The sequence below is a fragment of the Nelumbo lutea genome, chromosome 8, assembly GCF_056320005.1.
Source record: "Nelumbo lutea isolate HS-2025 chromosome 8, American lotus-T2T, whole genome shotgun sequence".
NCBI classification, from domain to species: Eukaryota; Viridiplantae; Streptophyta; class Magnoliopsida; order Proteales; family Nelumbonaceae; genus Nelumbo; species Nelumbo lutea.
Genome location: NC_142691.1, coordinates 17,308,212 through 17,322,763, shown reverse-complemented (window position 1 = coordinate 17,322,763; position 14,552 = coordinate 17,308,212). Strand labels below are relative to the sequence as shown.

General features: G+C 37.2%; 1 protein-coding gene and 1 long non-coding RNA gene across 2 annotated transcripts; one reads left to right on the top strand and one right to left on the bottom strand.

Moving 5' to 3' along the window:
• Positions 1–1,807: 1,807 nt before the first annotated feature.
• On the bottom strand, positions 1,808–5,511 carry LOC148843061 (uncharacterized). The gene is made up of 6 exons (XM_088959904.1): positions 5,161–5,511; positions 4,941–5,065; positions 4,702–4,798; positions 4,096–4,205; positions 3,716–3,790; positions 1,808–2,121 (listed from the first exon to the last, which is right to left on the bottom strand). The coding sequence occupies exons 1-6, from the start codon at positions 5,228–5,230 to the stop codon at positions 2,071–2,073; spliced, it is 528 nt and encodes a 175-aa protein (XP_088816030.1). The 5' UTR covers positions 5,231–5,511; the 3' UTR covers positions 1,808–2,070.
• A 4,502-nt stretch (positions 5,512–10,013) lies between these two features.
• Positions 10,014–13,046, top strand: LOC148843060 (uncharacterized). The gene is made up of 3 exons (XR_016103132.1): positions 10,014–10,142; positions 10,278–10,380; positions 10,854–13,046. It is a non-coding gene; the product is annotated as an uncharacterized LOC148843060 (long non-coding RNA).
• Positions 13,047–14,552: the final 1,506 nt, after the last annotated feature.

The window sequence follows — 14,552 nt, the reverse complement described above, 5'->3', positions numbered from 1 at the left end:
TTTGTTAATATAATTTTGCAACTTTTCCTTGACATTGATTTACATGATGCATCTATAGCCATATCAAATTTCACCATAGGATTGAGAGCATTGGTTAGAACTTAGAAGATTCTGAAGCAAATATGTGAGGATCAGTTGCTCAAGCTCCCAACCTTTGTCCAGGGCTTATCAAATATCCTTTATAAAAAGCAAAAGCAAAATACAAGTGAAATGAAAGAGAGCATCCGAAGACACTAATCTAAACATAGAATAGTGTTGTCTCTGAAAGCATAACCCCAACAAATAGTTGTAAGTTGTAACTGAGTTTATTTCTGGGTAAAAGCATGGCACAGCACAGCATCACTGTGACTGTCCTACCAAAAGAAAGTATGAAGATATATATTAGCTTTAAGTAACTCTTGATTCAAGAGTCAGACTTGCCTTTCAGTGTAGGAATTTGTGGCAGACCTGTTCCGGTTGCATCCTGTTTAAATACATGGATGGTCATTTATTAGAACAAAAGCTTAACACTGTTTCTAATAGTGAAGGAAGAGTAAATGAAGGGAGAGGAAACATTAAAAGGTATATGAAAACTGAGTGATATTGTATTCATGGAGATTAATTTGTCTTATCTGTTCAACATCAGCATGGGAGATGCACAGAGATGTTAGCTGCAAGAAACCTTTTAGAGATTTATATATGGATGTGTGAGATGGAGTTGATATCAAATCATGAGAAAGTGAAAGGATTTAACACTGCTCTGAATTTTAAACAAGGTGATTGATGATAACCATGACAATATCTGGTTAATTGACATCCTTTCTGTCACACGATACCCTTGGAAAGATATTACCAAATCAGGTGTCGTTATTGTTTAATGCCCAAAAAATTGGGATCAAATCCCATTGCCATCAATGTTGGTGGGGTTATGGGCATGGACGATGGATTGCCCCCATTCTGTAGTGCCAGAGGCCATCAGACCATGAACCAGAAAACAGAGTATAAACACATAAATGTATGCATGCCTTTATATATAAGAAGATCCGTTACTATCAACAATACCAAGAGTCTAGAACATGTACATATCATTTCAGTAGTATCACTAATAGTACAACGTAACATGAATTAAAAAAAATTCAGTAGTATCACTAATTCCATCTTATAGCTCTTTCGTACCATGAATATCATTTTGAATATATAATACATATTATTTTTTTTAATTTCAGATTTTTAAATTAGTAAAATCATCTTTAAAATAAATTATTGTTAGATCAATGAGTTTAATAAAAAAATATTTTTATAATTTTGAATTTTTAACTTGTTTTTAGAAAAATTCCATAGATCTAACGAGTATAAACTTCCGCTGTAATTGGGAATATGTCCACAGTTCAAATTATCAGGACAGCTTATGAAAACTATTAAAAAAAAAAAACAATCGACCGTCTTGCATGCTTCAGTTTCCATACATGCCATGTGCCCATACCCGTCTGAATCCCCGTGCACCGGTGATCGGTGCTTTCAGAGAATTTGCAGTGTTTTTGATTATAGTACTGAACTACTGAAGCGACCATCCTTGTAGCAAGAGATACTTGCTAACTCGGAACGTGAGAGTTGAAAGTTCAGACATTTAAGCATCTTTCTTTCATAACAGAGTCGGTTAGAATTGTAAAATCTCAGGGTTCAAGTTGGTTAGCTTTTGGTCCAAACTGGAAAGGAGGGCCTCGGGCTTCAATCCACACTGAAAATTGCCACCACAATTTTCCATAATGTAATGCAGTGACACAAAAATATACTGAAATTATAATCATAAAACGCAAATGAAACTGCATTTCTATCTCTACCTCCCACCCATTTTTACTCATATCTTTAACTATTTATAAAATTCAGAAGCTTAGTTTCTCATGTCAGAGAGATAGTTTCTCCGATATTGTTCATTTGTTATGGAAAATACAAAAAAATAAAAGTATGAGAAAGAAAATTATAGACAGAGTTGTGTCCCAAGGTTGATTTCAAACGCATGCTACAAAGTATTGCTGGGCATCCTCTCCTTTGTTTATCGTGAGCCAAGGTAGCTAAACTCCCCAGTTTAACTTAGTCGACAGGCACTTCAACCTCCATCTTCAATCCAGGACAGCCAAGAATCTGAAAACAAGTGAATTAGTGATAATGCAAACAATAAAGAACAATAACAATAGAAAGTGGATATACCAATATGAAAAGGGAAATCAAGAAAATTCTGCAGATGCTTTCTAGAAGTTATAGCTTAAGTCAGAGAGCAGGAGCCTATATCTCCATATCTGTATTATGCAAGGTAAACTGTGGGTTGAAAATAAAAAATAATGTTCCAAAGAAGAACATATAACACAGGCAAGAGGGATGATATGGTACTAAAACTTTCACCTTTATTCTTTAGATGGTCAAATAACAATAATAGGGTGGACCGTCCACACAAAAAAAAAAAAAAAAAAAAAGATTAAAGATAATTAAAAAGATGTTACATATGATTGGACCAATAAAGGGTGCTGATAATAACAGGATAAAAATAGAAATAGATAAAATGAATGGTTCTTACCTGCTGCAGCATGCATTCTATGCATCTAGCATGGTATGGGTAATCAGTTTACTTTCTTCGTTTTTTCTTTTTTTTTTTTTTCCAAACATCAATATGATCATTTCACACCAGTTAACAATAGATTATCTCAGGAGATTGACAAATTCCTCAAAAATTGTCTGGCAGGTTGCTCCAAGAAAGTCATTTTCCACCAATATAAATTGACTAGGTTAGACATGTAAGCTTTCTGCAGAAGTTGCAAAGCTTTAATGAAATCTATGATTAGTGAACAGCAATTCAGATTTATAAAATTGCTACACAACCCCTCAAAATCCCCAGTGGTGTATATAACCAAGTTGCCACTAAATCTGTTCCAGCAGACATTACCAAAGGAATATGGGGTTTGGGTCCATCTATTAAAGGGTGATAACTTATTCATCACCATTCAGTAGAACCACCATCCTGTTCCTAATCAGGTTAAAACCTTTTCCAAATATGGTTCCATAACAACTCAAGATCATGGTCCATGGATAGCCTAAATCATTGTGTTGCCATTGGTGCTATTGTTCCAATAATTTAAATTAATTTGATCCAATCAAAACATACTCATCTTTTAGAAACATAACATGCGCAAGAAATTCCCATTATCTAATATCTTGTACTATTCATGATACTACTTTTAGAGATCATGCTATTGATCCTAGTTTTCATCTCTTGTTTTCTCACATGAAAGGAAGCTAGAGTCAGGAGGTCAGCTATTGAGCAGAATCAAGAAAAATTACTAGAATCGTAACTCATAGGGCTTCTGTTCTTTTCAGTATGCTCCTTTTATTTTCACATGTTAATTTTCTAGGAGGCATGATTCCAGTCATGTAATGATCCATCTACACTGAAAAAACGAAAGAATATAAGAAAAAGGCTGAAGCTGAAAAACGCGCCTAAACATTAAACAGAAAATTCTTACTTAAACCCTCATATATTTTGAACTTTACTTATCTACAGAGACTACTTAACCCAGCTAGGACAACCTGAAACCATGTCCTTGCTTTTGTTCTTATTGCTTAGAACCAAGCAAAATGAAGGGCAGCCTTGTATTTTATACCACTACAGAAGGCCAAATTGTTTAATAGAAAACAAATTTCCACAGGAATCTTGACAAAAGGCTCTGAAATGGGAAGAAAATACCTTAATGATGTTATCCAACAGTAAAGAAGATGTCCTTGTGTAACCAGCTTCCTCCAATACTTGGCTCAAAACTGTCTGAGAAATATATGGTATGGAAATCTTAATAGGGCTTACTATACAAATTTTAAAAACTTAGAAAAAACCAATTTTTCATTGCACACGTGTATCAATGACAATCTCTCATCATTGCAGTTTAAGATTACAAGAAAATCGACTACGGTATAAAAAACCAAGGTAAATAATTCCCATAAGACATCTTTCTGCTTCTGAGCAACAGATATTGATTGGTAGAACTGGCTAAAGCAAAAGCTTATGTGCATTGGTGACTATTTACTTGAAAGAGGAAAACCAAAAGGAACATATGCCACTGAGAAATATACCTCTCTTTGCTTCTCAGTCATGAAAGAACCTGTCAAATCTCGCAGCACCTCTAATATATCATTGAAAGTGACCTTTCCCTTGTTGTCTAAGTCATAGACCTTGAAGATCACTGAGATAGACAATATCAATAAAAAAAACAACCAAAGCCCCAAAGCCCAAAGGTAGTCAATGATGTAGAGTACGAAGTATGAACTGTGAATTATCTTTCACCAACAATCCAAAATTCAAGGAATATAATAAGTGAAAATCCAAGTTTGAAATCCCTATAACTTCATTGCAAAATTTAAGGTGCAAATCGTTCTTTTCCCTCCTGGGATGGGGGAGGTCCCAGCATTCAAAGGGTCCTACTTACTGGCCTGATAGGAAAATCATAACCACCAGCAATCAATCCGTCAAGTGGAGTTTTAACATCAGACTAGGCAGCCCCCATTAAACGACTATTCTCATCATTTCTTGAGGTGGGATCTTTTATGATCTATACAGGGGGTTCTAAGCGTAATTAGTAAACTAGAGATTGAGAAATAGTAAACAGAGCAAGATCTACAAGTATGAATAGCATTGCGAAGGGGTATACAATCTTTACAATCCATGGAAGTAAAACCCACGTTCGATTTTTTGTTGAATACTTGCTTTACTACTAAAAGCGGACAAGAAGGCCACGAAGTCCTTAAAATTCAATCCATCAACCATCTTAAGCAACCTCTGCAAAGGTAAAAACAGAACTATCAAATATTCAAGCACATGAAGTGCATCACCAATGAGTCTGTAAATTTTTTCTAAAGGAAAACAATTCCTTCACCTTAAAACCTCCTAGACACAAATTGATATGAAATATAGTCAGTACCTGAGAAAGGGGATTTACGGCAAATTCCGGAACAGATAAGAACTCGTCGGCGGAGATGAAACCCTTTGCGTTCCTATCGAGCTGACAAAATCTTTCGTACAGGGACACTATTTCTTGCTGAGAAACTGAATTTCAGAAATAAATAAGGATTTCCCCAAGAGACGTAATTTGGCTAGAACTAGAGAAGCAAAGAGAAATAAGAAAAAGAGTAAGAGTCTACAGAGATTGTTGGAATATTCCTGAACATCTTCAATATCATATTGAGTTAGCATCGATGGTGCACTCCCCATTGTTTCTCTATCTCTACCGAAAATTCGAAATAGCTTATTGTTCCAACGAGTGAAAGCTCAGGAGTCTGGACCCAGATAAGAAATTGAAAACATCGAAAGAGATGAGCGGGTATATAAGGCTTTGTGATCGTCGACTCTCTAAGGGCTCGTTTGGAGAGTTCACTTTTGCTGCGTCACTGCCGTAGCGCAGGGCTAAAACCGAAAATCATGTTTTGCAGTGTTAGCGCCCCACATATTGATCGTCGACTCTCTAAGGGCTCGTTTGGAGAGTTCACTTTTGCTGCGTCACTGCCGTAGCGCAGGGCTAAAACCGAAAATCATGTTTTGCGGTGTTAGCGCCCCACATATTGAATTGGCTCTTCAAAGCGCCTCACAACGACATCACAGACACATTTCACGGTACATTGAGAACATTTCCCATAAACAATAATACATAATACAGGTCGATGTGTGATGTCATCTATAAGGAACAGATCCGGTCTCCCACCCGTTACCCAAAAAATGATTTCATCTGATTGAAGATGGGGTCATGGGAGTTGGGATCATCTGCCAATAGAAGAGGTCCCAACACTCTCCTAACAAGATGATCTGATACCACACATCAAATCATCATATTGGTACCCAACACAAAAGTGGGACACGCCATGAATGAAATGTGGGGTGTCAGATGATGTTGAGAGAGTGTTTGGAACATCTTTCCCTGGCAGGTGACCTAGACTTAGATCATGGGGAGTTTTGAGGTGGGATGCGCCAAGACTATATTTCCGCCCCACATCTCTCTCGACATCAGGAGATCTTACCAATACATGGCGGGAATGTGCTGTGGGGCATTGGGGGGGGGGGGGGGGGGGGGGGTTGACATTATGAGGCAGAGATGTGATTCTGATATGCCATGAATGAAATGTGGTGTGTTAGATGATGTTGGGAGGGTGTTAGAACATCTTTCATTAGTGGGTGACCCAGACTTTGATCATGGGGAGTCGGGATCTGCTGTGAATTTGTGTAATTATGTTGGATCTGCTACCAATAAATGCTTCCAATTATTTCAATTGGCTCTGCAGTTGGATATTGGGAAATATTCTCAATGTGCTGCTACAATAGCTTGTTGGGATAGTGTTTGGAGTGCTTTGTTGGTAACAGATCCCTACCCAATGTTGTCCACTTGTCCCATGTGCATAAAGTATTGTTGTGTTCATTTATGATTGGTCACATAGTCAGTTTTGGCATACTTTATGTTTGCATAGCTGCTTTTGCTCAACCATTTTGAAGAAGCTAGTAAGGGCCTATTTGAGAGAACTTCAGTTTTGGTCGAACTACATTTACATGAGTGCTTTGAAGAAGCTTCAACTTTACTAGAAAGAAAGTGTATTTGGGCTTTTTGAAGAAGCTTCAACTTTATTAGAAAGAAAGTGTATTTGGGCTTTCTGGGTTTTTCATCAAATGTAATTTTTAGGCTTTCAATTCATTTTGCAAAGAGAAGCCGTTTGCATGAAAGCCTTCCATGAGCACTAAAACTAGCTGCACCTATATGAAAACCCTCCTAAACGGGCAATCAAAGCAACAAGGGTCATAGCACCCTACACCCCGTTATGAACCCTAGTGAAAAAGGGAGAGTGCCAGTGATGAAAATTAAATATCATTCAAATGCTGCTTTGACTTTAAGCTGTGTTTGCTTTGAAGAAAAAAAATAGGGAAAGGAAGAGTAAAGTAAGGAAACCTTTATAAAACTTGTATAAGCTTTTTTACCTTTTCCTTCAAACCAAACATAGCTTTAGGGAAAATATGATTAAAACCCACTTAACAAATTTTAACTCCATTGTGCACCCACAACAATTCAAAACATCCAACACCCATATTTCAACACCATACACCCCTTATATTGGCATCAATTCCTCCCATTGTCATCGTTTGCAATTGTAGATAAAAGTTTACTTATTTAGTCGGCATGAGTAAAAATTCCTTTAAATTTATTTGATTATTTTCATCACTAATTTGTTCCCATTTCATTGATCTCTTAGTCTCTCAAGAGAGTGGCTGCAACAAATGTATAAGTGACAATGAAGATATTCATGATATTGTGCTCCACACACGAGAATCAGAGAGCATTCCTTACGCCAATCTCACAGACATTGTAGTCATACACCAGAAACATCATCCATACTTGCATGTTGTCATTCATGGGGAGATAATATGAGGCGCATTCTATGATGAGCAAATTCAGATTCTTCACACATTACGTTTCTTTAGTGGATTTAGACCACGTTTAACTATTTGAGAGTGCTTTTTGTTCTAAACCAATAGGCATTTGGAAATTAAAATGTTCTTTTAAGTGTTTGGACGAGTGCTTTTTGCCTTATCCTTTTGTTAAAAAAAGCCTTTTTCTATTTAGGGATGCCAACGGGTTGGATTTGGCATGGGTTTGCATCAACCCTAACCCCTGTCTTAAAAACACATGATTCCCGAAATCCAACCTGACCCCGTAGGGTTTACTCCGATTCCGACCCGACTTGACCCGTATAATTTCAAATGCACTTAACACATTTTGAAGATCTAAAATACATTAATTTAAGTAAGGAAATTGTTTTATAGATTATAAGGTGTTATTTTTTCTATTTAAAAAAAAAGAAAATAAAAATAAACATATAAATAAATTATAAACTTTAATCCTATAAAGTTAGAAGTAAAAAATTTGCAAGAATACTTGGTATATATGCAGGTTATCATGACCTGGCAGGGCAAGTCAGTAAAAAATCGAACCTAACTAGGGTCAAAGAATCAAAACCCTAACCCGGCCCTAAACCAAATATACTTGACCCTAACTTGACCCTATAGGGTCGGGTCAAGCCAGGCTTCCCATTTAACCTGATCCATTGACATCCCTTAATATTGTTTTGCAGAAAAAAGTCTTATCTATGTTACAATTAATTATCAATATGCCCTTACCATTTAGAATTTTTTATCTAAATAATAATAAAAATTATAAATGCATAAAAAATATTACATATGGAACTACTCATGTTTTGGGATCTCTGGCCTAACACGTGAATAAAGTGAAAGACAAATAAAATTTAGGAAAAATTCTCGATAGGTAACTTGTACTTAGGCCGAGTGCCAATTTAATACCCAAACTTCAAAATGTGACAATTTAGTACCCAAACTTTTGAAATGCTACAATCTAATACCTACTATTAATAGACTGTCAGTTATGTATGTCATGTGACTTCATGTGTGATTTAAGACTTTTTAAAATGTCAAAATTACCCTTAAACACTGTTCATCATCTTCTTTCTCAAGAAAATGAAAGAGAGGCCAAACTCTCAAGAGTCCACCGTCATTTTATGACAAAAATCCAAGAGCCCAAAATAAAGGAAGCGACAAACCCATGTTTTTAAAACCCAAACTTCTATCTGAATTGGAATCTGCTAAACCTAACTTCTATCTGAGTCGGAATCTGCTAAACCTTTTTTTCTTAACTCTCGTTTCTGCTAGAGGCAGATCAGAATTGGGGTTTTTCACTCGAAATAATTCTACCAACAACCGGTTTGGGGATTTAGTATCATGGTGTGTCTCCTCAAACGCTTGTGTGGGTCGCCAACAGAGACCACCCAATTCCAAATAGTAATGGAGTGTTTACCATGGCCTGGGACGGAAACCACCAGATTTTAGATAGTGAAGGAAAAGTAGTTTGGTTTAGAAAGGTCGCAACTGCAACCACTAACACCACCGCTATGCTCTTGGATTACCTGACGTTAGGAGGAAGAGGAGGAGGAGAAGAGAATGAGAATACGTTCCTCCCTTTGATTTACAGAGGAAACTAATTTGGACTCGTATACGTTTTGTTGTTGGGGAACTTTGGCTTATTGGCCTTGTTTGTAGTTGTTTTTTTCATGCTATGGTTAAGGATTTTTAATGGAAAAAAGTTCGTTCATTTTTTTTTCTTGTTTGTTGAAATTCAGTTGCGAACTCAAAGAGTAAAGATGGGTTATACTTGAATTTTACAATGGAAATTCGTTGTTGCAAGTCGGATAGACTATTTGGTCTCCTATTACCATTTTAATCATATAACTAGAACTATCGAATTTCTGAAAATATTGATGAAGATGGAGGTCTCTGGTGAGCATTCTTGTAAAATTGACTTAGAGTTGTTGAATGGTGAAAGCTCTGAAATATCACATTTGCAGAGCATTGTGCATTGAGTTGGAATCAGCGCATACTGGTATCCTTAAGAGCCTTGGCTCAGATCAACAGTTTCATTCCATGGGTGCACAGGAGGAATTCAAATCTGTGCCCTACCCGCTCTCGCCCCCACAAATGTCCCACACGCCTGTAGTGCGCCATCTGTCCCTTCACACGGCTTCCGCATGTAGGGCACGAGGGGCTAACGGACCCATTACCCCCCAAAACTTGCTTTCAATCCTTTTTTTGGATTGGTATCAAATACCGTTGTCTGATTCGAGTCCAGATTTCCTGCACTTCGTTATGTGTGTTGTGGTGCACTGAATTACATTGAAACATGTCAGATTTCGCATGGTATCCCAGGTCATATGTGGGAGTCATTTAATGGGACTGTTTGCATTTTTTTAATATCTCAAAATTTTCAAACTAAAAATTTAAAAGAAAGAATAGAAATAGATAATTGGACCGCCCAGCTCGACAAACGATAAAAAATATAGAGAACTGTTTAGACCTAGCCCTTTCATTGAGCAGATGCCATTAACGAATTGCAGGGGAAAACAGTTCTGGTGTTGAATTGTTTATATTGAAGTGCTAGCATAGCTCCTCCATGGTAAACTTGCTTTTTCTAAGTCAACGTTCAGTGTTTCTTATTCTGCAAATGAAAACAGAAGCAACAAACCGGCAAATCTTGTTGTTTTTATGACTTTATAGTGTATACTCTATCCAATTGATTGAGGTGAAGATTCAGAAACCTTCAAGATAGATTTTTTTCTCAATATCATCATTAGAAAATAAAGTTGACATTTTATAAATTTGGGAGTCATTACCGAATCCAGTTCATAATGGGTTTCAATTGTTTTGAAAAAGGCAGAGTACCGAAGTGAGTAAGAAATGATGGGCACTTGAAACAGTTTCTTGCAAATGACTTCCTCCCTTATTTGGTCTGCAATCGTTTATTAATGCATCGGCACCAGGTTAGAGCTGGTTTGGTTTGTAACCGTTTTCTTTGTTTTCGTTTTTCAATACTCATCAGTCAAGATTTCATATGCTTCACTAATCCCTTGATAGTTTTCTATAGCAATGTCTTCATCTGTGGAAGATCGGCATTCATGGAGTGATAGATTTGTGCCCATTGACAATAAACTTTTCTATTTTCTTCATCCCATGTTTCATGAGATATGTAGTGTATATCTCTCTATTTGGAGTTCTGGTTTTTCCTTCATTCTCTGCTAAGAAAAAGTGATTAGGATTTTACAGACAATATTAAAGTTTGTCATGGAATAGTCTTGTAGTTGCGGAAGGTTTTCACCCTTTCTTTCACTTTTAAGTATTATTAAAAAAACTAATAGAGGCAAACGGGGCGTTTAAATGGCTCGCATGTTTGAGTTGGAGTGCTATCCAAATTCTAACTGTCACAATTTAATTGGGAATGCACCCTTATACACAGAAAACCAGGTGAGGTTGTTATGCCTCAAATCGAAGTTCACCGTCACCGGCAATCTCGCCGGAGAAATGATTGAAGGACAGGTTTAGAGTTCTGGAGAGCGATTTCAAATCGCCAAGATCCGCCGGGATAGTTCCATTGAATTCGTTCAATGACAGATCGAGCTTAACCAAGTTCTCCAGATTGGGCCAAATTCCATCCGGAATCTCTCCAGAAAACTTGTTCCTGACCAGAACAAGCCGCTGCAACTGACGGCATTTGCTCAGGTCTCTGGGAATGGATCCTGAAAGCGAATTTTGAGAAAGATCGAGGTTCTGAAGCCGAGGAAGATTGCAAGTCGAAGGGAGAAGCGGACCAGAGAGGTTATTACCGTAAAGAAAGCCGCTGCAACTGACGGCATTTGCTCAGGTCTCTGGGAATGGATCCTTAAAGCGAATTTTGAGAAAGATCGAGGTTCTGAAGCCGAGGAAGATTGCAAGTCGAAGGGGGAAGAGGACCAGAGAGGTTATTACCGTAAAGAAAGATGCTGCGGAGGGACGTAGCGTTGAAGAGATGAAGGGGTATAGAACCGTAAAAACTGTTGCCGTGGAGGTTGAGACGTCGAAGAAAGACGAGAGTACCGAGCTCAGACGGAATGTGCCCTTGGAGATTCAGTCCGGAGAGGGAGATTCCGACGACACGAGGACCGGAGAATCCAGTAACGTTGATACAAGAAATTCCGGACCAGCTGCATGGGTCAGTGTCCTGTTCGTTCCAGTTGGAAAAGGCGGAGGCATGCGACGTTTGATTAACGACAGACTAAAGCGAGAAGGGAGAGACCGTCGGGAGATAGAGAAAAGGTAAGATTAAGGGCGTGGAGCTGCAGAATGAGAAAGAAGAGTAGAAAGAGCTTCATTTGGTGTTCGATTCTGCAGAGATAATATTGAAAAGTCAAGAGTCACGGCGTTTCAAGTTTCCCAGAGAGAGAGAGAACCAAACTTCTACGACGACGACGGCGCAGTTCTGGCCTGTGTGTGTGCTGTGCTGGTGACATTTAACACAGAAAAAAGAGAAAACAGAGAGATTTGATTGCTGGGTCCCACTTCTCGCCAGAGTTCTCTTCTCTTTCTCCGGCACCGGCGATCTACAATAAAAATATCAGAAGAAAAAAGGAAAAAATAAAAAATATGTGAAAAAGTTGAACCGGAGAATACCGCCGGTTGTCGTTGTAGATCGCCGGTGCTAAAGAAGGAGAGTTTTGAGGGGTAACGGGAGGGGCTAACGGACGTCTCGTTAACCCCGCACGCGCTACAAGCGGAAGTCGTGTGAAGGGACAGATGGCGCACTACGGGCGTGTGGGGCATTTGTGGGGCGAGAGCGGGTGGGACGCAGATTTGAACTCGCATTGGAGATCTTGAGAGTAACTGTTTGGATCCTCCGTTACAATTCCCAGGTTTCATGACGATTGCAGCAATGCTCATTTGCCCCGTCTCTGCTGTAGTCCTCTATAATGTTTTAGATCATTCTATTTTAAGGAGATTGAATACTAGGCTTTTGTTAGTTGCGAAGTCAAGTGAACTGCCGTTGGACCCCTCTATTAAACAGTCATGCAGTTGAAATAGTTTCTTCGAGGGCACTTGTTATTAAGGCCAAAAGTAACAGAAGAAAATCAAATGTGAGTGAACGAGAACCATCACAAATAACGAGGTATGGAGGCAAGACTTCGCCCCTTTTAATATATTGAATGTAAAGAAAGGAAGCAGAGTCGTGCAAGTTTGAAGCTAAGAATGAGGCAGAGTGCAGACAGGAATGCGTTAACAGAGGTTGCAAAGCTTATTCGTTTGAAGCTTCTAATAACCAGAGCGTAGAGCATTATTCTTGTTGGATTTGGTGTCGGGACGAGAAGACTATAAATGGCATTCAGGTGGATAATCCCAAGCACAAGAGACTGAAGATTCACGTCCACAGGGCACTTTCCAGTTCAGGTAAGCTTCAGTGACTTGATATCGATCCTCTACGGGAAACCCCGGAGGACATCCATCCGTAACAATTAGTAGATCTTATAAAAGAGGTTCAGAGAATTAAAGTCATTTTAAAAGAGGGAGGGGGAGGCCAGAGGTTTCAAGAACGATAGTTAATAAAGACAATTAGATGACACTTGAAAGGTATTTGTGTCTTTTTTTACTTAACGGCTATTAGATTGTCGCATTTTGAAAATTCGGCTTTTAGATTATCGTGTTTTTAAAGTTTGGGTACTCAATTGGCACTCGACCTAATGTATAGGGTACTTATCGGGAATTTTCCCTAAAGTTTAATCCTCTTGGGGGTATTCTCTCATTAGTGAGAAATAAACTAATTGTCTTGTTTTGATTCTATGTTAGTGGAAAGTGGGATCCACTCTCAATTATCCCTTTGGTTTTTTTATAAGCTTCATTTTTCTTGGAGTGAAGAGTCTCTTGGAATTCTTGACACACTCACTTGTATCCTCTTTTAGAAAAAAAATAAAAATTAAATAACAGAAAAAGAGAGTGGGAAAAGTAGTCCTCTTTTACAAGAGAAGAAGAGATTCAATCCTCTTGCTATGCGAACAAAAGCACTTTCAATCAATTGCTTTGATTGTTGTTTGTACTTATTCTATCAAGTATTTGGTGGTTTTCTTGGCTCTTCAACAATGATCTTCGATAGGGCTTTGGCAGCCTTGTTTTGGTGAGATCTTTCTCATAATTTGTTGGTTAAATACATCTTGCTTTATTATTGTTTATGAACACAAGAGAGGGTTCTTATCTCTTGAAATTGCTATCCTATAATTGAAACTAGATGAAATTGTAATCTCATTATTCTTGTTGATAGTGGAAGATTTTTGGGTTAGCACCTTATAGTTTTTCTCTTTATCACATTAAAGAGGTTATATATGTCAAAAATTCTGGTTTGTTATTGTTCATGTGGTGTTTGATTATTTTTCTCCTTGAACATTATATATATATATATATATTCATTTCCATCTTGACTTCAATTCTTCAATTGGGGGTTGAGCTTTGAAAGAAACACATGAAAAAGGCTGTTTCAAACATGGATGAACTGTTAAGCGGAAGATAATGATAATAAGTACGTACAGGTATAAAACCAATGAAAAAGTAAAAAAAAAAAGCCTTATAAGAAAAATTAGAAATTGATTCTCCCCTTTTGTGAGTGAGGTTGTAAGTGCACAACTCTGCATTCTTTTCCATTGTTGATATCATAGTGGATTTCTGCTCCTTCTTCTCCCGTGGATGTAGGTTATAAGCTAAACCACGTAAATAATATATTACTTCTCTTTATGAGTGAGGTGGTTTTCTTTATTTACTTCTTTTTATCTCTGTTTTTCTTTTAATTTTGGGTGTCATTCGAATCTATATTTTGGGTTTTGCACAACAATAGATCTATTATGAAAAATGATACCTTAACTTTATTTTTTATTATATAATTTTATTAAAAACTCACTATTTTTCATTATTATATTTTGGTTGTCATAAGAATAATTTCCTGAACATTTTTTTATTATTATTATTATTATTATTATTATTATTATTATTTCTTTACAATTTTCTTTTATTATTTTGATTATTTTATACTATTTTTTCTTTCTATTAATTTATATTCTACTGTTTTTTTTTTCTATTTTCTGTTTCACTTTATTTTCATTTTATTGATTATCTTTTATTTTTAAATTTTCCACCATTATCT